Source organism: Notolabrus celidotus, chromosome 9, assembly GCF_009762535.1.
Source record: "Notolabrus celidotus isolate fNotCel1 chromosome 9, fNotCel1.pri, whole genome shotgun sequence".
Classification (NCBI taxonomy): domain Eukaryota; kingdom Metazoa; phylum Chordata; class Actinopteri; order Labriformes; family Labridae; genus Notolabrus; species Notolabrus celidotus.
Genome location: NC_048280.1, coordinates 32,281,300 through 32,308,021, shown reverse-complemented (window position 1 = coordinate 32,308,021; position 26,722 = coordinate 32,281,300). Strand labels below are relative to the sequence as shown.

The 26,722-nt window shown below is 41.7% G+C and overlaps 2 protein-coding genes across 2 annotated transcripts in view; both read left to right on the top strand.

Moving 5' to 3' along the window:
- Nucleotides 1–16,882, top strand: part of niban2b (niban apoptosis regulator 2b) — a 51,764-nt gene extending 34,882 nt beyond the window's left edge. Inside the window, exons 6-14 of the mRNA XM_034692250.1 lie at nt 6,094–6,209; nt 6,623–6,727; nt 6,941–7,103; nt 7,988–8,175; nt 9,360–9,515; nt 12,984–13,097; nt 13,704–13,811; nt 14,047–14,158; nt 15,427–16,882. Coding sequence (XP_034548141.1) covers nt 6,094–6,209; nt 6,623–6,727; nt 6,941–7,103; nt 7,988–8,175; nt 9,360–9,515; nt 12,984–13,097; nt 13,704–13,811; nt 14,047–14,158; nt 15,427–16,274 — 1,910 coding nt within the window. The 3' untranslated portion in view covers nt 16,275–16,882. The remainder of the gene's footprint in view (nt 1–6,093; nt 6,210–6,622; nt 6,728–6,940; nt 7,104–7,987; nt 8,176–9,359; nt 9,516–12,983; nt 13,098–13,703; nt 13,812–14,046; nt 14,159–15,426) is intronic.
- Nucleotides 16,883–19,286: 2,404 nt separating this feature from the next.
- The window catches only part of npdc1b (neural proliferation, differentiation and control, 1b), a 40,075-nt gene continuing 32,639 nt past the window's right edge, over nt 19,287–26,722 (top strand). Inside the window, exon 1 of the mRNA XM_034691157.1 lies at nt 19,287–19,689. Within this exon, the coding sequence (XP_034547048.1) occupies nt 19,620–19,689 (70 nt within the window). The 5' untranslated portion in view covers nt 19,287–19,619. The remainder of the gene's footprint in view (nt 19,690–26,722) is intronic.

Sequence of the window (26,722 nt, the reverse complement as noted above, 5' to 3'; positions counted from 1 at the left end):
AATGCAGCAGGCTGTAAAAATGTTTAAATCTACTGTTAAATTGACTTTAAAGGTGACATATCACGCTTTTTTCATCAATATATATTGGTCTAAGAGGTCCCCAAAACATGTCTTTAAAGTTTATGCTCAAAAAAACACTTTGAAATCAGATTTTGGCATGCCTGAAAATCCCTCTTCTTCAGTCCTCCTCAGAACACTCTGTTTTCCCTCTGACCACGCCCCCTCAGGAAGTGGATGTGCCTCGGCTCTCCAGCACGTTGATCTAATGTTTACATGTTGGCTGAATATACACGGCTGCTCAGAGATCGCGTTACTTCAACCCTCTGAATCTGATCCAGAATCTGATCCTGACGGAGAGGCGCCTGTAGCAGGACCTTTCTGAAGGATTGGTCATAGATTTAGTGTTTCTTGTTGTTTTATTTATCAGTATGTAGACGTGTGTCTTGGGACACAGCTACGAACATGTGGCTATGTGGCTATGCTAACTAGCGCTAGCACTTATCCATGACAAATAGAAATCATCCACTAGATCTTCAAATCTGCAGACGTGGGGAGTAAAACCGACCTCTGCCAGAAAGGCAGCAGGACCTTTTATGAACGATTGGTCACAGATTTAGTGTTTCTTGTTGTTTTATTTGTCAGTATGTCGACGTTTGTCTTGGTACACAGCTACAGCTACAGCTATGAACATGTAGCTATGTGGCTATGCTAATTAGCGCTAGCACTTATCCATGATAAATAAAAATCATCCACTAGATCTTCAAATCTGCAGACGTGGGGAGTAAAACCGACCTTTGTGTTTATTAAGACAGCCTACAACTAGCATGCCTCCCTCCTTAGCTCCTTGTTAGCACACATTTGTGCAGGTAATGAAAAACGGAGGGGGGATTCAGTATTATTTTATACAGTCTATGGGCTGAACAAGCTCCGAGCTCTGACTCCGTGACAGACCGGATATTGTTGTTACGTAACAAAAACACGGAAGTCTGAAACGGCTCGTTTCACACACATTTACAGAAAGGTGAAGAAATCAAAACAGGGGCAGAATGGATTTTTTTCATTCTCGGGGGGTTTGTAGACATGCCAGGGACACATATTTCAGGTAAAGAACCATTAAAAAGTCAATTTTGCATGATATGTCACCTTTAATATGGGCTTTAATGGGGCTTCTTTGGCTTTTGAGGCCAGCCTCTAGTGGACACTCAAGAAACAGCAGTTTCCCCACTTATGTATTGGCTTTATTTTTCAACACAGGAGATTGCAGCTTATTACCTGCTGTGAAGTTGTGTTTTTATGTGCAGGGAGTCTACGTTCTGTCTATGTTGTCACTGCGCAGCAATGTGAAGCGTCCAGTAAACAGTCATAGAAAACGTGAAGGGACCAGTTCCACATCTCTGTTATTCCTCTGTTCTTAGTCTGTAATGCAACTTGTGCATTCTTCTGAGACGCCAGAAAGTCCTGAAGAAACACTGGCATTTTAGGCCTTTCAATAAAAGCAGTCTTCTGTGCGGCTGCTGATTTTCAGCTGCGAGTGTTTCACCTGCAAAGCATGAGCAGAGAGACGGATGGATGAAGCAAGGCTGCACGCAGACAAAGCTCCTTGGTTCATGTTGTGTGGAGTAGTCAACGTGCTTATGAGTGTGTGTTAGAGTGTAACGGCTGAAACAATCAGAGAACAACGTCTACTTTCTCTCCTTTCATAAGCAGTGCTGGCTAAACCACTTCCTCCACTGTTTGTTTGTTCATGAATGAATAAACCAGAATGTGTTACAGCTTGATGAACACAGTAACATGTGGTTGATAGTCGGTCCTAAACCACACTTTGATTCGGTGATTTGTTCAGGTTTCGTGAAGTCCTCCCACTCAAACTGATGCTGTTGATTCTGGTGCTCTCACAGTCGCTCTGTTAACAGGCTCAAGAAACATTTCCATGTTCTGAATCAGTGTTCAGTTTACACAAAATGTTTAACAGCTAATGCAGTGAGTCAGAGCTGCTCTTGGTGCCGTGTAACACTCTGGCATGTGTTTAGAAACCCGATGGCCAGAGGCAGTCATTGTATTTTACAACGCTGTCTAACAACAGCACATTGTTCACGTGTTGAAGTCTGCTCTCTGTTAGTCTCTTTAAACCCCTACAGTCAGTCTGTTTCTCTCACTGCTCTCACCTCTGTGTGTTTTCAGGGTTCTGTGAAATATTAACACAAAAAAAATAAACCCCAAAAGCAATTATTTGTTCAGCAGTTGTTCAGATTTCCTCCCCTCAGGAGCAGATTATTCAGCATGTCAGCCGTGGAGGGTATGCAGAAAGCCCTGTGTGAGGAACCTGAAAGAGGAAGCAGGAGTAATAGTTAACATGCCGGAGCTGTGACACGGTCCAGCTGCATGACGTATGTGCGGCTGAATGACTCCATATGTTCTCTGTGTGGCACACAGACAGTCCTGCAGTGACTCCCTCACAGCTCTGTTTAACACGTGTGGCTGCAGAGATCTCAACAAGTCATTCTGCTGCACACAGAGGGTGCAGTCAGTGGATTATGGTGCAATACAGGGCTGGGTTCACCTCTGGATAAAATAAGATCCGGACCTCTGTTGAGTAAAGACGGGTTGTGTAATCCTGTCTGAATGACTTCAAGATAACATCAAATAAGAACCAAACTTAGAAGGAAGCATTTAAAAATACTCCAAGGAACAACATCACAATAACCACAAATACTGCTGGAGGTACTGTACATTGCAGGTCAATCAATCTTTATTTATAAAGCGCCAAATCTCAACAAATGTTATCCGGAGACTCTTTTCAAACAGAGCAGGTCTAGACCGTACTCTATGTTCTATTATTAACAAAGACCTGACATCAAGACCGGATAAGATCCAGTCCCCTCTTACAGACAGGACTCAGTCTGATCTCATCTTAATCCACCATGAGCAGAGCACTTTGCAGCATTTAGCAAGTTACAGTGGCAAGGACAAACTTCCTTTCACAGGCAGAAACCTCCAGCAGATCCAGACTCATGTTAGACACACATCTGCTGAGACCAAGTTGGAGAGAGGGATCGAGGGAGATGAAAAGAGAGAGAGATGATAGTGGTGAGACGGATAGTAGTAGTTGTGGCAGCTGGAGTCTGGCACGTCTACGGCAGCAGGCCTTCTAAGGCAGAGATCCAAGGGAACCTATGAGAAAAGTGAGCTTAGGGACTCCAGAAAGGTCTATGGTTAGTAATTTTAAAGGGACAGGAAGAGTTTAAGTGATAGGGAGAGAGAGAAGAAAGAGGAGATCCCAGTGTGTTAGTTCCCCCAGCAGTCTAAAGGCTGGTTTATACTTCTGCGTCGCCCCTACGCCTCTTTTTCTCACACACGCAGCAGGAGTGCACGTGTGAGAAAAAGAGGCTTTGGTCTAAGCTGCATTAAAATGTAGTTTGACTTCATCTTGAATGAGTTTTAGAAGAAACCTCAGATCGATCCAGAGCGGGTGAATGATTTCCAGAGATGTGTTCAAAGAGAGCGACTGTTTCATGTTCAAAGAGGAGAGTGGAAATCCCAATTTTGGGTTGCTTGAAATCCCCTCATACCATCGGAGGCTGAGCCCAAATAATGACCCCCCACTTCCTGTCTCGGTCCAGTCGATGCCCTACCCGCCTCCCCCCATGCACTCAAACACACACACTCTCACACACACACATACACACTTCCGGGCTTTGTGAGAGTGGGTCTTTCTCACATTCTGTGCAATGTTTCAGAGTTTTCTTTATCACAGCTCAGCGTTAACAGGCTGCTCTGATTTAAAACACACTCTTATTTTCTTTGGAGGACGGAGGACTGGAGGAATTCAGAAAAGTTCCTTTTTTTAGATGTCCTCTCTTTCTCACACTCCGGCTGACTCCTGAGACTCTGCCAGTAAAGATTAGAGAGGGAAAGCCACTTCTTTGTCTAATTTAAGCGTCTTATTTTGGGATATTTGTGATGTTTCTACTTTATTTATTCTGTATTTTGTATGTAGGTACCTAGACCGAGAAAAAAAAGAGCTATAGTGAAAGTTACAGTAATCTGTTTAGTCGTAGGTTTGTTGCTGCGGTAACAGACAGAGATACAAAAACAAATAAATACAGAGCTGATGATGTCACGATTCAGCACGACTCATCATGTTGTGTTGAAATATTATATTTGACGTCAGACTACATTTTAAACTCCCCCATGTGAGAAAGTGCATGAATGTTCCAGTTTCAGACAGATGTTCTGACTCCTATAGCTGAAGCTACACACACACACACACACACACACACACACACACACACACACACACACACACACACACACACACACACACACACACACACACACACACACACACAGGCCGTTATGATCCCAGGTTTGTTCTTCATCTGTCCCATTCACGAGACAACACTAATGTCTACTTGGACTCAAAGATGAACCGTAGAGCGTAAAAACACTTATGTAATCTCAGTTTTTTAATTTTCATGCAGTGTCCCAACTTGAAAGGACAGACAATCAGACCAAAGGTGACTGGACTCCACTCAAATTAGCCAACATGTATCCTATTTTCCTCCTTTTATTTGATTTCCTTCATCTCAGAGTTTTTCAGAAACAGTTCTCACTAATCAGGTGAAAAAGACAAAGGAAAAACCTGCATCAAACACATGCAAATGCAACATAAGCACAGAGCAAGAAACCCACAAAGCAGCATCCAATTCAATTTAACTTAAACAACTGCCTATCATTGCTTTTTTACCACAATTAATATAAGTAATAAACCAATTCAACTATCAGGAGATCTGTCAAAAACAAAGTTATTTAAATAAATATATTTTGGTCCCAAAACTGGCAAAGAGATGGAGTTAAAGCTGGGGTTGGTAGTCAGATTTAGATACACTTTTTGTTATACTGATTAAAATGATCTTTATGTCCCGATGTCAATCAATACATAATGTGTTCCTAAAAAAAGAGTGGGAAAAGGCTGCTATCTACAGACGGAGTAAACCTGGGAAAACACCAACCAATCCCTGCCTTCAGGAGCCAAAATATGAAACCAATCAAATCCCATCCTGCCATTCTGCCTGCCTCCTGCAGAGCGTACATTTCATGTTTGTTTGTGTTTTTAACTTTCACTGTGAGAATGTTTTGGTGTTTTCTTACCGCTGAGTGAGACATGAGTTGACGTAGTGCAAAACACAAACGATGTGCTGAGGACCGGTTTTGAATCAGTCACGAATCAGCGGCGCTCGTGCGTGTGAGCGGGGGCGTCGTTTTGGGGGAGCTCCGAGGGTTAGACGGTGGGGGTTAGACGGAGTCCTGAGGAAATGCTACATTCAAATTCATTCACCAATCCTAGCTTTAAGGCCATGACCTAGCCGCCTGGAAATCAACGACACCACACCCACCTGTCAGTCAAATCAGCCCCGTCTTTAATTACTCATTACTCGGAGGGCTCATTTATGCTCCTGTTACATATGCAATCAAGCAGTACGTCCACCAGAGGGCGCCATGTCAAAGATGACGCCTCAAAGAAGAAAAAAATTCAAGAGTTTATGACAGAGATACTGATAATGTATCTGTTAAGAATGAGGTATAATCAGAGGCAGTGTTGCAGGCTGCGATGGTCTGAGGATAAATACTTTTATTTCCCTCAGCCTGCTCACTGTATGACATGCTAAGTGAGCATTATATATCTGGAATGACTCAGGACTTTTTTATTTAAATGTTTGCTTGTTATTGTAGTTAATTTTTTATGTATACTGAATGATAGCGACTGTCAGATTGGTAGAAATGGTGTTTGTGACTGATACTCATAATTGATTCTTACACCGATGATACACCGATATTATCGGACGACCTCCATTTATTTCAAGAAAGCCATTAAAGTGAGAGTCAGCCAAAACCAAGACTCTGAAACTCAAGACACCACATGAATGTCATGTCATTTCCTTTACGTCTCTTCCATCGTGACATTTTAAAATATTGTGCTAAAAGATTGATGCTCATATTTTATTTAAAAATGGAAGCCATGCATGTTCAGCTTCTTACAAACCTCTATGTCAATAGTGCACTAAACAGCTAATAATCTCTCCTTGTGTCCAGGTTTGTCAGAGGATAATAAAGTCCAGACTCCCGCCTTCACTGATGCCGTACGATTCTACCGTCAGGCTCAAGGGCACTACGGCACCTGGGAGATGATGTGTGGGGTTAATTCACAGGTGAGTAAAACCCCTCTCTTCCTCTCCTCTGTCTTTTACTTCTGTCTGAATTGTTATAATGTCACACAGAGTATCAGGGATGAATGTCTCCATGTTTTTTTCTAGTGAAGCAGAAATCTGACCCTGTTGTTCTCTCTGTGAACGAGGGGTTTGTTTGGTTTCATCAGCACATCAAAAAACACTCACAAGATTCCTTCTTTAACTGGATTCCTCCTCTAACCTTGTTTCCAAACATGAAGAGACCGTTTACTGTCTGCCAAGTGTCCCCACTTCAGACCGGTTCATGCTCTCTGTGCCCTGCAGGCTGGTTTTATGTCTGTGTGAAGCGTCTCACAGGCGCATTGTGACTCAAGTTTCTAGGGAAGGGGAAAAAAAAGTTTGGGGAGTTTATCCTTTTTTTTTTTTTCGTGTAGATCCTGTCCAACCTGGTGATGGAGCGCCTCCTCACTGAGCTGAGGGAGCTCATCTCACCCCGCCTCAAAGGGAAGCTGCATGAGAGGCAGAGGAACTGGATGCTGGTAAGAAACGGCTTTGTCAACAGAAGATGTGCTTTATAATTTAATTTATTTTCCTCTCTTGCACACCTGTCTCATAATAAAGCTGTGGGAAAAGTTATTTAAACTTGAAACATGTCTGAGAAAGAAATCCTACACGGGTTCTGCTTTTATCTAAAGTGCCTCTTTTCTCCTTTGGCTGATGCTCTATGTCCTCGTGTTTGTTGTTCTCTGCAGATCAGCGATGCAGTGTACAGTCTGGTGCAGACTCAGTGTCAGGCTCAGTACGAGGCGGTGCTGCAGAAATGTGAGGCGGCTCGCTCGTCTCTGGAAGCTTCCATAAGAACAGACATGGACCAGATCATCACCTCCAAGGAGCACGTCACCAACAAGATCAAAGGTCAGCCTGAGAGCCTGTCTCATTTTGATTCACTGAAACACTCTGGGTCACAGATGAACTGTTTTGAAACAAGTTCTGAAACATTGCCTTGATGGTCTGTTTCACTAAAATATTCTTGATTTCAAAATGAAACATTAAGCCTGGAGTGAACTGCTCTAAGTTCAGGCCAGACAGAGCTCCTGCTACAGCTAGACTGAGGGCATGTTCTCAAATGACCCAAACCTGCATGTGCTGTAGATTTGAACAATCACAGGATGGTATCAGGGAATAAAAAAAAACAGGAGACAATTGGAATTTCATTTTAGGACAGATTTTTTTGGGGCATTTTTACTGTTATTCAAAAGACAGCTCAGGAGAGATACTTGGAGGAGAGAGTGGAGGTCAGACATTAGTGCTGCAGGATTTGGTGCATTCATCATACCTTTCTCTGTGCTGTCTCAGGTGACTTTAACTTTACAAGTTTTGCGCAGAACGTCTTTCTCTTCAGTGTAGTCATACCTGAATCCAAAATATTCTCATTTAGCAGTCGCTGTGAGGTTGGTCGCTTTGCATTCTGCACTCTGCACTCTGGATGGTTATGGGACCATACAAACATGCTTCATGCACAAACACATTTTCAGAGCATGTAGTGGGTGCAACTGAACAGATAGGAGAGGTTTCATCGCTGCAGACAAACATGCACATTTCTTATCTCACAGCCAGCGGTTATGTCATGCAGATTCCCACTTTCTGATTGCAATCAGAATATTCATGCAGCACTAGTAGACATGCAGCATGAAGGACTGTTACCTCTGTACACAGGCCCACGTTTTAACCCTTGTGCTAAACCAGAAGTGCAACGGTTCATTCTGAAATTCAGTAACATGTTCCACTCTCTCTCACAGGTGTTGTTCTCCCCAAGGCGGAGAAGCTGCTGAAGGTGAGCATCCAGCCGTACATCAGCTCCATCCTGGACGCCCTGATGGAGCCCACCAGCCGGGGATTCTCCGAGGTCAGAGACGTCTTCTTCAGAGAGCTGGTGGACATGAGCAAGAACACGCTCAACCAAGGCACCAAGGAGACTGTGGCACAGGTGAGGAGGTCAGAGATAGGGAACAAGGAGACTGTGGCACAAGTGAGGAGGTCAGAGATAGGGAACAAGGAGACTGTGGCACAGGTGAGGAGGTCAGAGATAGGGAGCAAGGAGACTGTGGCACAGGTGAGGAGGTCAGAGATAGGGAACAAGGAGACTGTGGCACAGGTGTGTAGGTCAGAGATAGGGAACAAAGAGACTATGGCACTGCTGAGGAGATTACAGATAGGGACCAAGGATACAAGGAAAAGTGTGCCCATTGTTGAATTTAACAGTATGGTTTATAGACTCATAGAATTAACAGTTATCTCTCCTCTTCCCTTGCTTCTACTCATCTTCTCCCTCCTTCCTTTTTTCTTACCTCTGTCTTTTTTCTCTTACTTCTTACGCACTTGTCCCACTCCTCCTCCTCATCCTCCTCCTCATCCTCTTTCTTATTTTACTTCTGCTTTACTTATTTTACTCATCCCTTTTCTCCTCTCGCTTCTTCTTTCTCACTGTTCTCTTTTTTTTTGTCTAATTCTTTTTCCTCTAATTCCTCCTCATGGCTTTCTATTCTTCATTCTCCACCTTTACTTCCTATTCCTTCTCATCTGTCCTCCCTCTACCTCATCCTTCCTTCCTACTTCATCTACTTCTCCTCCTCCCCCCACTTTCTTTCTCCTCCTCCATCCTCATCTCCCTTTTATTCCTCCTCTCTCTGGCCTTTTTTTTTCTTCTCCGTCCACCTTTTCTTTCGATATCTCCTTACTCCCATCCCCATCCACCTTTATTTCCTTCTCCTATTCCCCCACTCTTCTTCCCCCTCCCACCCTATTCCCCCTCACTTTTCCACAATCTCTCTCTTACTTTGTTCTTCTTCTTCTCCCCTCCTTCACCTCCTCGTCTTCCTCCCTGTTTCTTCTATTCCCCCCTTCTCCTCAATTTTCCACATTCTTCTTCATACTCCATTTTCTCCTTCCTTTCACTCCTCCTCCGTCTGGCCATCTCTTCTTCTTTATCAACATTTTCTTCCAATATCGTCTTCTACCTTTTCCTACTCCCCCTCCTCCGCACTTTAACTCACCCTGCCTTTCTTCCTTACTTTTCTATATTCTTCTTTTTCCTCCTCTCCCTTATACTGCCTCCTCCTGCTCCCCTCATCTCCACACCTTCCTCCTCCTTCTCCTCTTCCTCCTCCTCAGCACATGGAGAAGATCTCCATGCTGGCGTTCCATCCGGTGAAGATGCAGAGCTGCTATGAGAAGGTGGAGTCTCTGAGTCTGGAGGGTCTGCAGCAGAGGTTCGACGTCTCCAGCCCGTCAGTGTTCGTGCAGAGAGCTCAGATCCTCATGAGAGAGGTAACGCTCTCTCAATCAAACATTACGATGTCAAACTCTTTGAATGTTGAGGTCTGCTTCTCGCGGAGATAAGGTGTTTTGTTGAGTTGTATGTGAATAGCCTTGAGTCTGATTTTGCTTCAAACTCAGAAACAAAAGCAGAAAGCTCCTCTCAGTTTTACTGCGCTCCTTCACAATAAGAGCGTGACCGTTTGTTGAGGCAGGAAGTTAAAACACTCACAGCCAAACAAATCCAGCGAGAGAACCTTTCTTCTCCTTTTCAGACACATTTATTTGAGCCGGAGTACTTCCTGTTCAACAACTACTTCCTTTAAAACACGTTTGTGGTCACTGTATCAAAACTTGGAACATGGAAACTGATATTTTTACCCTTCGCTATTCATTCTTTGCACTTGAATCTGTTTGCTGATCAATAAATTAGACGTTAGAGAACATCAAACATAAAAAGATTTAAGATGAGGCAGTTGTGGGAATCTGTCAGTTTGTGTGAATTGTGGCACCCCCTGTGGACAAAGTATTAAGTATATGGTCACATTTAGAGCTCTGGTAATCTGGATTTGTTCATCTCTAAGAGCCTGTCCCTGGATCATGTCTATCAAATCCAGATTCACTCTGAAACACTGGCACAAGTGTGGGCTGGATTACCAAATCCGGACACAGATCCTACCTTTTGAACAACCGAGCCCAGGCGACTACAAGAGGTCAAGGTTCTGTGTTTTTAAAATAATCCCACCACTACAGTGTTTGTCCTCTCTTATTAATATCTTCTTATTTGAAGCTCAGAGTGTTAAAATACTCAAAAACTCCCCCTCAGGGATCCAAGAAGGGTTCTGGTATTCACCCCCCTTTCCTCAGAGGAATCACTTATCATGACCTCCTCTGTGGGGCCCGGGGCCAGGAGGGGGGTCTGCACTTTAACTCAAGGTCGTTCAGAGTTCAAGTTCTGTTTAAAAAAAACACAAAATCAAGCTGTGAAGCTGTTTCTCAAGTCTGACACTGTAAGAAGAAAAGAGTCCAAGTCCTTGTTCCTACTGAAACTGATCTCTGAAGAGTGACTGTCTGCAAAACCCTGTCTACACTGATCTGAAAGCCCTCCTTTTAAAGCAAAATACATTGTCCATCTTTCAGGGTTTAAAGATTGAGAATGGCTTTACTTGAAGGACGGTGTAAAAAAAAAAGGATGCAAAGCAAACAGGGAACTTTGTCCTTGAATGTCACAAAACATCTTTTATTGTTTAATAATTAACTTTGTATAGAATCAAAGAAATGAAATTCTAAAAGTGTAGACATTTTGATTCTGTTGAAAATTAAACTATGAAAGGTTTTTCACACTGAGCGGTAGAGTTTGGGTCAGACTTTCTTTCTGAAGTTAAATACACTACCAGTCAAAAGTTTGGACACACCTTCCCATTCAATGGGTTTCAATTATTTTAAATATTTTCAACATTGTAGATTAATACTGAAGACATCAACACTATGAAATAATCTGGTTTTGCCATAATATAGATTACAACAGTAGTCAAATAGGGCTATCCATTGTATACTAACCCTACCTCTGAACAACACAACTGATGGTCTCAAACACATTAAGAAGGGAAGTCATTCTACAAATGAACTCTTGACAAGGCTCATGTTCATTAGAAACCATTCCAGGAGACCACTTCATGAAGCAGACTGAGAGAGTGTGCAAAGCTGCATTGAAGGAAAAAGGGGGCTACTTTACAGAATCTAAAATATAAAACATATTCTGCTTTGTTTAACACTTTTTTGTTCATTAAATAATTCCATATATGTTCTTTCATAGTTTTGATGTCTTCATTATTAATCTGAAGTGTTTCAAAATAATTAAAATAAATACAAACCCTTGAATGAGAAGGTGTGTCCAAACTTTTGACTGGTAGTGTATTTGGGCTTTATTTAGAGAGGAGAGGACAGTGGATGGAGCAGGAACAGGGAGAGAGAGAGTGGGGAGTGACATGCAGGAAAGGGGCTGCAGGATGGAGGACTATTGCCTCTGTACATGGGACCCGGGGCTTAACCACAATGCCAAATCTGCGTCACCAGACTTTCTTTAGATGAGCTAAATGACCCGGTAGAGCTCATGTTGATGGTCTATCTTCTGTTTTGTTCTCCACCAGTCAGTTTCTCAAGAAAGTGTCCAAGCTGAGCGGTGACACACTTACTGTCAACAAATACCTCAAACAACCACACTGAAACAAACAAGAAATGTCCCTTTAATTCTAATAGCCCTCAGCTCAGGCTGGACAGCTTCCAGTGTTTATTAATCTGTACTCTTTCTTATATTTCCTCTCTGAGGTAATCACCTAAACTTACTGAGCTGTCAGTTTTCACTTCTGTATTTGTCTTTTTAAGCACATTACATGATGACTTCAGTGTTTCCTGTTTCTTTGGATCAGGATGTGACAGGGAGACCTAAAAGCAGCTGACACATAAAGATCTGTGTGGGAGACAGTCTCTGTATGGATTCATTGACTTATTACTGGATTATCAAACGTACAATGGTGCTGCAGAGTTATTCTGTAGTCCTGTTTAAACTAGTTCACACTGACCTGTTCTCGCTGTGTGGAGACCTGAGTCTGTTTTTGATATTAAAGCTGATGAATCCTAAAGCAGAAGAAGAAAGAGTAACCTGACTCGCTTGTGAGGAGGTTACACCACTGGCTCTGAAAGCTTTGTGCACAGCAGAACAGAGTGAGAGTGAGCGCCCTCTGCTGGTTGTTCAGTTACTCTGGAGAGCAAGTTTGCAGAGGGGATCTTTGTGCTCAGGCACATCAGGAGCACTGAATATTCACATTTTGAACACCTCGGTTTTTCCTCCATAATATATTGAAAACTGTTTGATCACGTTAACTCCAAATATCATACTCTTACTGGAGGAAGTCATATTTTTGTATTAATTGATACAAAACTATTCAAAAATGTCATCATCAAAAAAATTGTCCTCATCATAATTATCATCAGGGTCCATGGTCTCAGTTGTTCTGGGTCTTCAGTAGATTGTAGAGGCTGATTCTAGTCCTGCATACTTTAGAGTGCTGTGGGCAGAGATGAGCGGTGGTGGTGTTCAGTTTCAGGATCTCTCCCTCCTCGGTCTGTGTTTGTCCTCTGCAGAGCGGTGGAGGTCATTGTTGCAGAGGGCAGCACCTTCACAGGACGCTCTGTCCAGGAGACACCACTGGATGTGTTTGTATCCTCCCATGTGGCACTTTATGATGTTCATTTTGATGTTGTCCTAATAATCCTGGGCCACATAGTCCTGGTCTGGGTTTTTGATCCGTCCAGGCATTAGCATGACTACTGCTATGTGAACTAGGATTTTGGTCCTGGCCTCTTGTTTAAGTCTCTTTTAAAAAAGCCCCACTGCCACAGCTAGGCCGTCATCACCAAAACCAGGATTGACGTATTGTATGTTTGACCACAGTGTGTGTGATTTCTGTGTTTTCACAGCAAATGGACGATGCCGTATACACGTTCGAGCAGATCCTCCACCAGAGTCTGGAGTCTCAGGGTTCAGACGAGCTCTGTAAGACCATCCAGCGCTGCCAGGACAGAGTTATCAAGGTAACGAATACAAACAAACACACGCGCGCGCACACGCCAGCATAAGGCTCTTATGAAAATCGCAGAAGTTTAAAATGATGATTTTTCTGACCTAAAAGAAGCAAACATGATCACAAAGAATAAGATTGATGATTCCTATAATGTAAGTCGTAGGTGTTCAACGAGGCAATTTACAGCAGAGTGTAAAAACATCTTCTTTCACTCTTTCTGCAAAGATAAGAGGTATCACTTTGTCCACAGGGGGGTGCCAAAACCAACGCAAACAGAAAGACCCCCACAGAGGCTTTGATAAAAAATGTTATGAGTGACTTTTGCATTATGAAATGTTCTGTTATTAAATAAAAACATACCTGCAGAATAGGAAAAGAAGAGTGATAAATCCATGTACTTAATTTCAGTAAAAGTACCTGCAGGTTAAGCTTCCATCCATCCTCCATCTGCTTTCATCCGACTGTCTGGGGCAAGGTTTTAGTGGCAGCAAGATTGTGTCAAGTATCACGATGTAACCCCTAACCTCTCAAATGAGGCTAATTAAAGGAAAATTGTTCCAATGAAATACTTGTTAAAGTAATTTTTTTTTTTCTAATGTGTGTTTGTTTGGTTTAGAAATTTGACTACGACAGCAGCACGGTGAGGAAGCGCTTCTTCCGTGAGGCTCTCCTTCAGATCTTCATCCCCTACATGCTGAAGCAGCTCAGCCCCACCTGCTCCCCGGTCAGTCTCACAGCTCAGTCTCCAAAAACCTGGAAGACTGATGGAAATATATTCATTCATATTTCTCTTTAATCTGACTTTTTGTGTATTTAAAAAAAGAAAACATTGTTGGAAAATGTCTCTCTGAGTGGAAGCCAGATCCCATCCTGATAATAGGAACCAAATGTGCTCAGATACATATTGATGTGATCTGCTGAAGTGTTTGACTGTTGTTTTTTGTTGTTGTGCCTCTCAGGAGCTGCCGCGCTTCCAGGAGTTGATCTTTGAGGACTTTTCCAGATTCATCCTGGTGGAGAACATCTTCGAGGAGGTGGTGCTGCACTCCGTCATGAAGGACATCATGATGGGTCAGTCTTTGAATCCTGCTCTCTTATACTTTTATAACAGAGTGGATTTGTGTGCTGAAAATGTTTGTTCAGCAAAAACCATGAGCCCAAAGCTAACTTCAAAACAGTCCACTTATCAGGAACATGAAATTACCTTTTGGTAGTGCTGTAATAATCGAGGTCACAGTCTCAAGAGCAGCTTGGTCTGGAGTCAAACTTCTGAGATTCAATTCGGCATTCTGAGATCAAATTCTGAATTCTGAGATTAATGTCAGAGTATTGAGATTAAAGTTGGGATTCTGAGAACAATGTCTGAATTACGAGATTAAAGTTGGAATTCTGAGATTAAAGTCTTAATTATGAACTTAAAGTTGGAATTCTGAGATTAAAGTCTTAATTATGAACTTAAAGTTGGAATTCTGAGAATAAAAACAGAATTCTGAGATTGAATTCGGAATTCTGAGAACAATGTCAGAATTTTGAGATTAAAGTCGGGATTCTAAGATTAAAGTCATATTTTTGAGATCAAAGTTGGCATTCTAAAGTGATAGTCAAAATTCTGAGATTAAAGTTGGAATTCTGAGATTAAAGACTAAATTCTCAGATTAAAGTCTAACTTCTGATATCAATGTCTTAATTATGAATTTAAAGTCGGAATTCTGAGATTAAAGAGTAAATTCTGAGATGAAAGTCTGAATTCTGAGATTAAAGTCAGAATTCTGAGATATATGTCTGAATTCTGAGATTAAAGTCGGAATTTTGAGATTAAATACTAAATTATGAGATTTAAGTCTTATTTTTTAGATCAAAGTTGGCATTCTAAGATAAAAGTCAGAATTCTGAGATTAAAGTCTGAATTCTGAGATTGAGACCGAATTTTGAGATTAAAATCTACATTTTAGATTAAAGTAGAAATTCTGAAATTAAAGTCGGAATTCTTAATTTAAGGTCCAAATTTAAAAAGAATAAGTTAAAAGATAAAAAAGAAATGATTGTTCAGTGTAGTTAGTAAGAAATTCAAATTTAACTCATGGGATTGCAGAGGCTCAGTTCGGCTGTTAAGTATTGCCAGGTATCATTATCCAGAATACTGGATCAGAATCAACAGTTACATATAATATGTTTCAGGAAATTACGAGTCCCCTGAAAACACGATGATCACAAATACTGAAAATAATCAGTCACAGTTTTACACCTTAGAATTTTATATTTTGAATTAAAGCCATATTCATTCATTAGTTGTCATGTAGAGTCACATTTCAACATGTCTCTCCCGTCTCTCTCTGCAGCCGTGAAGGAGGCAGCCGTCCAGAGGAGACACAACCTCTACAGAGACAGCATCGTCCTCAGCAACAGCGACCCTAGCCTTCACCTGCTGGGAGAAAACCCCTCCATCGACTGGACCGGGGAGTACGGTGGAGCACAGGAGGAGTTAGACGGGGCCGGGGAGGAGTCTCAGGGTGATGCTGAGGGTGAAGGAGAGGGTGAGTGTGGCGCATCCCAGAAGAGAAGGAGGATGAAGCAGGTGGTGTCCATGATCCAGGTGGAAGGCTCTGGTGAGTCCTGCGTGGAGGTTCCAGGTGTGGATGACATCCCAGAGGAGGATGGAGAGGAGGAGGAGGAGAAGGATGGAGATGGGGAGGAGGAGAGCTCGGATGGAAAAGCTTCTCCTGAGCAGAATGGATCTGAGAGTCCCAAAGTTTCAGAGAAGTCTACGGAATTATCAAACGGTGCTGAGCTGAAGGAGGAAAAAGCCGAGCCTGAAGGTGAAGAAGTCAAACAGGAGGCTGAGACTCCTACAGAGAGCGTTTTAGCTACAGAGGAGAAATGTAAAGGAGCAGACAGCCAGCCAGCAGCAGTGGTGGAAGAGCAGCCATCGTGCAACCAGAAGGTGTCAGAGGAGGTCCTTCCACCACCTCCTCCTTCTGAGGAAACCCCATCCGGAGCTGCAGAACCAGCACCCGAGGCAACATCAGACTTTCCCCCGCCTCCACACGATGACAGCGGCTTCCAGTCTCCCTGCAGCGAAGGAGCCGAGGCGGAGGAGCAGGAGGAGCCTGCAGAGAAGCACCCTGAGGAGCCAGCTGCACCAGAACCAGAAAGTAAACCCAGTGACTCTGCGCCCACAGAGCAGTGATGAAATGATCCTGTCTGTTTTGACCTGAACTGAAACCTGCCCCTCTGGGTTTGTCGTTTTCCACAAAGATAAAGAACAAGGCTTCCAGATGTTTTTAGCAGTTTCCACAGTGAAGTAATCCCTCTCACCGAGCAGGGCTCAGGTGCTGTCCTCGTTGTTTTAGGATCTTCTGCTGAATGTTCCTGACCTTTCATTTCACGAGTTCCACAATTTCTCTTTTCTTCACCTGGTATGAAGGTGAGCACAACCTTGAGGTCTTAAAGGTGTTTTATAAGTGTGTGACAGGAACACCACAGTTTAGGTGGAGTTGGTTCAAAATAATGCAAATGGATTTAATTCTTCAGGCTCTCCTGTTTCTCTGATAACATCTTTGATTACGTCTCTTTTCTTTGTGTAAATATAATGTCCCCTAATAAAAACATACTATTAGTTATCATTGGACCTGACTGACGACAGAAAAAACTTTACTTTATGCTAATTATTTGTTAATCTTTTCGGTGTAGCGTCTCCAGACTCGACAACTTCTTTAGTGTTGGTGGGAATGACACTATTTTATCCAGTAACAAAGAAAGCTTGTGTATATTTTGTATAAATTCTTCCTTGGATCATCAAAAACAAACTTGTCCTTTTACATCATTTTATATCATTTCATCAATGTCCCCGCTGATTTCCACTCCCTCGGTTTTATTTATTATTTTGCACCCTGTCTCTTTTTTGAATAATGTCATTTTAGATGCATTTTACCTGTGTGTGATACGAATAACTGTTATTGATAATAAATCATTATTGATTAATTATTATAACTTTGTCTTGGTTGTCTCTGTTGTTCTTGTTGTTGTTGTTAGAGACCAAGCGGCTACCTCCAGCCGCGAGAATTGAAGCCAATGTGGAAGTGTTAAAAATTGCAGTTCATCAAGTGTCCACTTGAGGCTATCTCCGGAAGTACCAGAAACCACAAACACACCCATTCAAAAAAGCCGATCTTTACAGCAGAAATAAACATGTTTACAGCCTGGTACAAAAAAGGAGTGTAGTCTGGTGACAGTTGTGCTGGAGGCAATATTTAGAGGAAGTTCCTGCAGCACTGACTCAAACCTGCGCCCCGCTGGTCCAGGCTCCAAATAGTAACAACACTGATACTAACTTCCCTTCTATGCTAATAAAGAAAGTGATATTTCACAAGATCTGAAAAGACTATTTTAAATCCAGAGTGGGTTCCTGACATCACGTAAAACCACTAAACCTTGGTATGTGCTTCTTCTGTGAGTGTGGGTCTTTTAAGCAACACATGCTCAGACCTGTTTCCCCATGTCAGTAAACTCGACATATGTTAAGTTACTGATATATATATATATATTAGTTTGTCACACTGTTCAGTCTTTTCTGATTGAATCTGTCTCCTCAGATGTGAGGCACATCTGCTTAACCTCAGTTTATCTTTCTGTCACTAGAGGGCATCAGCACACAGTTCAAAGCCAGCATCCCTGATGGTGTGGGATCATCAGAGTCCATGGCATGGGTAGCTTACACATCTGTGAAGGCTCCATTAATGCTGAACAATATATACAGGTTTAGGAGCAACATATGCTGCCATCCAGACTGACGTCTTCAGGAAGACCTTACATATTTCAGCAAGACAACGCCAAAGCACATTCTGCACGTATTACAGCAGCATGACTCTGTAGTAGAAGAGTCCAGGTGCTAAACTGGCCTTCCTGCAGTCCTGACTCGTGGCTCATTGAAAAAATTTGGAGCATCATGAAACTAATAGTACGACAAAGGAGACCCTGAACTGTTGAGCAGCTGAAATCCTCTATCAGATAATAATGAGACATTTCACTGAACTCTCCTGGGTTCACAAAAGTTTACATTGTGTTGTTTAAAGATGAGCTGATGAACACAACAGTAAACATGCCCCTACGCCAAGTGTTTGAATTGGTTGCTAGGATCCAAATTAAAATGTGTAAATGTTTTTCATACAACAATACAACATTTCAGTTCCAACGTTTGATATGATGTCTTTGCATCATTTTCAATTGAATGTAGACTTTGGATTATTTGTGAACTATCAAATTCTGTTTTAACATTTCACACAGTGTCTTAGCTTTCTTGTAAGCTGCTGTATTTCAATTACTAAATTTAATTTTGAAGCTCCACCTCCCTTAGGACCTTTGACTATAGAAGAGGATTAGGGCTACTTAAAAAAAAAAAAAAGGTCACATTTTTGTGTTATTATTATCATTATCATTATTATTATTATTATTATTATTATTATTATTATTATTGTTATTATTATTATTATTATTATTATTATTATTATTATTATTATTATTATTATTGTTATTATTATTATTATTATTATTATTATTATTATTATTATTATTATTATTATCATTATTATTAAAAGTCAGAACTCTGAGATTAAGGTCCAATTTTTTTAATGATTATTATTGTAAGATTAAAGTCAGACTTCTGAAAAAAGGTCAGAATTCTGACTTGAATCTCAGAATAATTCAAAAAATTGGACCTTATTTTTTTATTTTTTTATAGTGGCCCTAATCCTCTTCCATACTTTGACAGACTTCATCCTCTGATATCTGCTGATACATCCAACCTAAGTCAGCATCCTGATATTTAATTCATCAATCAACATGCCTTTTCATTCTAAAACAGCATTTCTATAGGTTACCGAGCCTTTTACACTGGTTACTTCATCTGTATTATGTGTACATTGTATTTGTTGTATACTAGGTAGACTATTTTTCCATTTCAAGCTGAAACAGAATAGGGCTTCATAGTATTTGTGTGATTGCTGCAGTTTCCTCAAATTGTATCCTATCTAAAATCCACCAGAGGATATTTCCAGCATGTGGGTGGTCTCTGAGGGTTTACTCAGATTCCATCATTACCTCTTTAAACGGAGCCACTCGGTTTTACTTCTACTACTCAGCGATGACTCATTTTTTAAACAGTAGGTGTCACCTGAAGGCAGCGCTGCGTGCTGACGTCACAGCTTTGCGTGCCTCAGCTTCAACTCAGCAGAAGAAAACCACAGCCAGTGAGCCAGAGATCTGCGAGCATCCATATTTGCAGGTACCCGGCGGAGAGCAGACACCTTGCGGCAGAAACACAGAAGGAGTCCGGATCATCTCTGCTGCTGCTTCCATCATCTCCTGAGCTCAACTGTCCTGCTTTATCCTGTTTATTCTGAGTCCTCTCCTCCTCCTCCCCCTCTTCCTTGGACACCACGGGATGGGGGAATGATCTGCACCGACTCCCCCTCGTCTCCTCCTCCTCTTCCTCATCCTGCTGCTCCCTCGGTCGGTGTCCGTGTCTGTGCCCAGGATGCGGGCCCCGCTGCTCGGCCAGGCTGCAGTGTTTGCGGCCCTGTGTGCGCTGAGCACCTGCCTGACAGGTGAGAGCTGCAGCTGCTTACACACACACACGCACACACACACAGAGCACGCACACGCACATGCACAGGCTGGTGTTTTCAAGCTGCATCTTCTGTTCATAGTGCACAGTGTACCTTCGGGAAATGAAGCTGATGTGTTTGTGGTGCTGGTCAGAAGTCAGTCAGGACTTTAAAGTGACCTCAGATATTCATGCTCTCCTGTGGTTGCCTGGTTCTTTGTGCTGTCTTGTGTTTCCTGAGAGATCATAACCTTGTCTAAAATGACCTACATGCATTTCTCGGTGCTGTTTATCTCCTGTGGTAACAGTATGATGTGTTTCAGAGGGTTTCCTGCTATAGTGAACTCAGCACTGTGTGTAAAATGACCTTAACATGCATGATTGTGTTTTTGTAGATCTTCCCCTATCACCATTCAATGTGCTCACAGAATTAAACACATTAAATATTCAGAATACACATGTTTCACCCCAGTTATATTATCATCAGAACACAAGGGGCTTCATATTAGTTGAAATATTACAGAATGTGACAGAACAATATTTTCAAGATAACCAAGGGCTTAGTTTAATAGTTTTTATGTATTATTAGCCTACAGTAATTCCCCATAAATAAGTTGAATTTGAAATTGAATTTGTCTAACATAAGACAGGGGACATCTAGCAATCTCAATCCAGACAGACAATAACATACAGCTTCTCAAAATCAAACTTTATACTAAACCATTGTGACAGAAAGAACACAGGTTGGTAGCAAAATAATCTACAGATAAATTGAGGAAACTGCATTTAAGCCCTAAAAGCAATTTATATTGAAGCTAATACAATAACGCTTGCAGGTCTCGGTATTGGCTTTCACTGATGTTCACTAATCAGATCTTCAGAGATGTAATATTGTCCCCAAGAGGATACGTTCAAAAGTGTCCTTTCGTTTTAGGATTATTACCTCTGAAACTTTTGCATCTCATTATTATTTTATTTTGCAATTTTGGTGGAGTTTGATCCAAAACAAAGCAGAAACTTCCAGTGTTGAAGAATGAAGCTAATGCTAGAGTTTCTCAAGTGTCGACTTGAGGCTGTTTCCAAAAGACAAGGACCCCTCTTTGGGTTTCATGTCAAATATCCAACTGTAGGACAGATAGTAGTAATAATTAGTAATGTGCACATTTAGCTGACTAAATCACTAGAATTACTAGTCTGTAAAATAATACTAGTCTTTTTTATGACTGTAGGCACTAAATGTTGGTTGTATGTTGTGTCTAAGCTGTGTACCTTGTAGCGCAGCCCCCCTCCATTGGCTTGGGGCTGTAATGTCTGCCGCTATAACACTATAAAGCTCTACCACCTGGATGTAAACAAGCACAGATGACAGATGTAATCTCATAGTGCGGCGTGGTTTTTCATTATGTCGATCTAGTAAATGGAGATAAAGTTGTATGTGGGCTGTGTCTGGTTAAACTGACATATAACCACTCCCCCAGAGCAATGAGGAAACAGCACAGGCATGTGTGCATTAACCTGTAAGGAGGACTTAAGGCTAGTGGTGCTAGCTCTGTTAGTGTTAGCTACAATCTGTATTTTAATATGGTTTACCTGCAGACTCTGTGTTCCTGTAATTAGCCGTGTTAAATACATTGTGCTCAGTTTGGACTGATATCTGGGTGTTTTCTTAACTTGAGGCCGGGGAGTTAGTCTGGATTTAAATTTCAGTTTAAACAACCAGGAAATGAGACGCTTCAGAGCATCCCCAGAAATAAACATGTTTACAGCCTGGTCAGTCTATGTTGGTCATTTCTTAATTTGTTCACTGGTTGCATCCGTTAATGTAATCTGAGTCTAGGATTTCCATAATTGGAGCTGTGGCTGAGTTAACTCACAGGTGGGCACGTAGCTGTTTTCCAGAAGGCTTAAAGCTCAACCTCTTTGCCTGTGTTTAGGTTGATCAAAAGTATAGTTGTGTCAGCATTTCCAAAATGGCAGCTGCCGTCATTGGTCTAAGAATAAATAAAAAAACCTCTTCAGATGTTGAATGTTACGTCCATGTTTTGATCTGTGGACAAAACACACATTATGGTACATATTTTGGAAGGGAAACGTTTCCCTCTGGGAAATCTCTATTGATCTGTCAGTCTGAAATTATTTAAGATTTTATACGTAGATGACAAATTGACAGCATGATCAAATATTTTATTATCAAGCTGAAAATTATTAGATGATTCAAGAAATTGAATCAAGAGATTACTGAAGTGACCTCTGCTATGAAACTCTTCTGTAAACCTGGGTTACATGCAGGATTAACATCATCAGCGCCACCATGGGGAGTCATGATGTAGTGACGGGGATGAATCTGTACATTAATCTTACTGTCAGGTGAAATATCAATATTTGGCAATAGGAATAAAATGCAGATTGTTCAAATAATGGTGACGACATATTGCTGGATCGATATTTTGTAGAAATGATAGTCATGATACTAAATACATTTTTAATATTGAAAGCTCCAGCGTCTTCCCATGAAGAACATAACCAGGCTTTTCCCTCAGGTGACATGTGCTTTTGCATTCGTTTGGGAAAGCCTGTGTAGCAGAAATCACATGAGGCAGCAAAGGTTGTAGCAGTCTGACTCGGAGTCAGAGGGATGAATGGAAGGAAGAGGACGTGTTATTGTTGCAGTCATGTCCTCAGTTATCAGGTGAGGACGCTGACATGAGGCGTCAGCGCTGCTCTGTTTGTCCTCAGAAACACATTCCTGTTGTCAGAGCTGAAGAGTCCTCCATCTCTAACGTCACAGTTTATTCTGAGACACACTCAGGGGATTTTTTTTAGCGTGAATACAGCAGAACTGGGGTGTCACATCATTCTGCAGACATGCTGTTTCAACACCAGGAGCAGCGGAAAGATCACCATATGAGGCGATTTTGCCGGCCGTACTCAAACAGGAGAATCACATTTGTGAATACAAAGAGACACAACCTGATTATGCAGCGACAGCCCTAAATTTGCACATGTAATGAGGACCAGGACTTCAGTACATAAAAATAATTACCTAATTGGAGTGGTACATCAAAATCACAATTATTCCTGACGAATGTGTAAAACAACTTTGTGCTCTGTAAAGCTGCTGAATACATTTAAGTCACAATGAGGATAAAATCAAAAACAGTGAAAAATTTGCGACAACCATAGACTGTATAAATAATGGACGTAGTATTCGTGACATCACCCATCTGTTCCTGAGCGCTGTTTTGAAGCCGATTGTTGCCAAATTGGAAATGCTGAACTCAACCTAACTGCTGGTGAGCTAGTGTGAGGTAAAGAGGCGGGGTTTGAGCCTCCTCGGCAACAGCTATGTGTTCCCACCTCTCAATTAAGTCAGTCATGTCCTTAAATGGGCAAAACTTGTAATCTTAATTGCTTCTGGAAAACGTGCGTTAGAAAAAATGTCACCCCCTGTACAGTGTGTGCCGAAAGAGAAATTAGCTACGTGGACCCAAGACGTTTTTTTTAACCAGGCTGTATACATGTTTATTTCTGCTGTAAATATCGGCTTTTTTGAATTTGTATGTATGTAGTTTCCGGTACTTTCGCCAGTCCAGTGGACACTAGAGGAACTGCCATTTTTAACACTTCCACATTGGCTTCAATTCTCAGGTTGACGCTTTGTCTCTAACAACAACAACAACAGAGACCACCCAGACAAACTTATAATAATTAATCAATTATTATTTATTATCAATAACAGTTATTCGTATCACACACAGGTAAAATGCATCTAAAGTGACATTATTCAAAAAAGAGACAGGCTGCAAAATAATAAATAAAACTGAGGGAGTTGAAATCAGCGGGGACATTGATGAAATGATATAAAATGATGTAAAAGAACAAGTTTGTTTTTGGCGATCCAAAGAAGAATTTATACAAAATATACACAAGCTTTCTTTGTTACTAGATAAAATAGTGTCATTCCCACCAACACTAAAGAAGTTGTCTGGAGAGTCTGAAAATGTGCGTTAGAAGAAAATTCACCCCATACAGTGTGTGCCGATAGAGAAATTAGCTACGTGGACCCAAGACGTTTTTTGAACCAGGCTGTAAACATGTTTATATGTGCTGTAAATATTGGCTTTTGTGAATTTGGGTGTATGTGGTTTCCGGTGTTTCTGCATTGGTTTTGTGTAGAAAATTGGTGCTGCTTGCTGCCAGTGCAAAAAAAAAAAAAGACTGCTGTAAGTGGACACAGGCCCTTACTCTTTGATAAAAGGTGCATTGTTTCTTGAAACAGCAGCCCACTCGTCTCTTTAGAGGAGGAAGAAATAGTGCATTTTAATTAGGGATGCACACAAAACTTGGTCATTAAAAAGACTTTTATCACCGAAACAATATGGCCGTAACAGAATGTTGTGGTGACGCAAGCAAAAACTGCAGCCAGTACGCACTAGTCTGCATAAGGGCCAACATGTCTGCATTCATTATTCCTTTAATTGCAGCACTAAAGCGTCTTCTAAGCAAAGAGGTTGAGACGGACCACGGCGTCAAAACAATGAAGTACACTCTGTTTCACTGAGATCTATTCGAATCCTCTGCACTTCATCCCAACTGTACTTGATCCACGTTATAAAGATCATTACTTGGATGTGGGAATAAAGCAGCGTGCACGAGAAATGATCCAGGCCGCCATGGATGCGAAGTACCCGCTTGGAGACGGAGAAGGAGAACAGAGCACAGAAAAAAGGACTCTCTCTAAACCAGATGAGGGGCATGCACCCTGGTTGTCTGATATGTTCAATGAGATCCTTGATTTTAGTGAGGTTAGTACACAGTTAGAGCCATAAATGCAATGGTAGGGGAGACCGGGACAGTGTGTTCAAACTGCTATACAAACTAGCTTTGAGTGTCTGCTAATAAATGGCCTAGAACATGCCTGTGCAACACAAACAGAAAATGCATGGCTTAATCTCAAATCCAAGGAATGAAATGTTACAACTGTCCCCGGTCTCCCTACTAATTATTGGTAGGGATGCACCGATCTGATCCTGGTATCGGATATCGGCTAGATCGGACTCAAAAAGCTAGAATGGATATTGTTGACAAGGGGCTGATATATAGTGCCGATCCATATGACAGATCTATTCTTCTCAGTTCCATGCTTTTCTGTGTTTGCAACAGCTATGTACGTCATCAGCGCCGGCCGGTCTGTGCATTTTTGCCCGGTGGAGCATGATGGAGGATAACTACAGAGACTCTGCAGTTTAGGTGCACGCTTCTTTTGCTAACAACTCTGCCAGAAAAGTTTCACCGGATGGCAGTTGCACTGAAAAATATAATGGGAGCCCAAAGGAAGAAGTTTACGTGAGCTGTAGCCTACTGCAAAGAAGCAAGAAACCTTCTACAGGTTATTGGATTTAATTGTTCCGGATCCTTGAATTAAAGGGATTCCAGCCTCTGGTTTAGCACTTGGAACCCAGGTACAGTTCACCATCAAGTGAGAAAAGCCTGAAGTTGCCAAAACATGATTCTATCCTCACATTAAGGAATAGAGATTGTTAAATCAATACCAGGATTGGATCAGCTAGTATCGGTATCGGCAGATACCAAAGCCCAGGTATCGATATCGGTATCAGGACCTAAAAAGTAGGATCGGTGCATCCCTAATAATTGGCATAATCATTTATTTCGGTTTTTGGGTTTTCAGTCTTGGTTTCCTCATTTTCAGTTTTTTGTTTCAGCCAAGATTTTTCATTTCGGTGCATCCCCAGTTAATATGGAACTTTTGTCTTCAATGGATGAAACTCCGGGCAGCTGGAGGGTGTGTGTGTTATTGAATCAACATAATCTGCAGGATGTGTTCACTGTAATTAAACATGTCACCCTGTGCAGCAGCCCGGCTCTTTGATGTGTTTCAATCTGTTTTACACAGCTGCAGAGCTCTATGGCAACTGTCTCTGTGGGGAAGGTGGTTCCAGAAGAAAGGGCTTATATAACAGGTTAATATGTTCACAGGAAGATTGTTCAAAAATAACCTGGCTGCAAAACCTTTCATGATGGATTTGGGGCTTGTGAGTTCTCATCATACTGACAAACAGGAGAGTCTATATAGTTAAGTCTTGGTCATGCTTCGTAAAGATTCAGTTGTATTCTGTGAAGCAGGGTTTGAGGGGTGGAGGTTTGGGCCTCAGGGTTGGCTGTAGTCCCTGATGAGCTGAAGCCAGGCTTCCACGCAGGCTCTTAAACCACACATAACCCGATTAGGGTCTGTGTTTGTGTGAAGGGGCCACTACTGCTGCTGCTCGGCTCGGTCTCCAGGATGCTCTGTAAAGCTGCTCAACAAGATGGGGATGCTCTGCTCACCATCGGCCCCGTTTTCACAGGATGAGATTTGGCTGATTTTAAAAAGAAACATTAACAATTCATGTGTGGGAATGAAGTCTGTTACAAGCAGAGATTAAAAGAGATGAGGAGGCTGATGGGAAAAAATGTGGGATTTGGTTCTGTCGTCTTCAGGGTCTTTGCTGATTGTACATTTTAAAAGGAAAGTGTTGAGGCACAGATGGTTTATGTCTCTCTCAGTCTGTATTTTTCTGCTGTAGTTGCGTTCACTGTATTGGCTCAGTGCAAAGATTTAATACAGCTAATTCACTTAAAGCTCCCATACACTGGTACTCATGTGCCGACATGAGTATGAATCACTCCTCAGCTCAGTCCTGGTTAGCATTGACCTCTAAAACAATTGCAGTAATAAAAAAAATAAATCAGTTTATTATTCTTTTTAATGATGTATAATTACTTGACAGTCAGCAGCCAATTATCCTCCCAGCCACAGTGAGTTTGCCAGTTATTATATTGTTGTGCTGGAGCAGAAATAAAACCCTGTAACTGACTCCAGCCAGCAACCTGACATCTAGCTAAAGACTGCACAGACTCAATGAAGGATTGATACCTTGTTGTTTTAGTTCAAGCATGTAAATCTGTTTACAAATCCCAGAAGGCTCAGTTGACAAGTCAAAAGTTATTTACACTCATAATTAAAATGTCAGCCA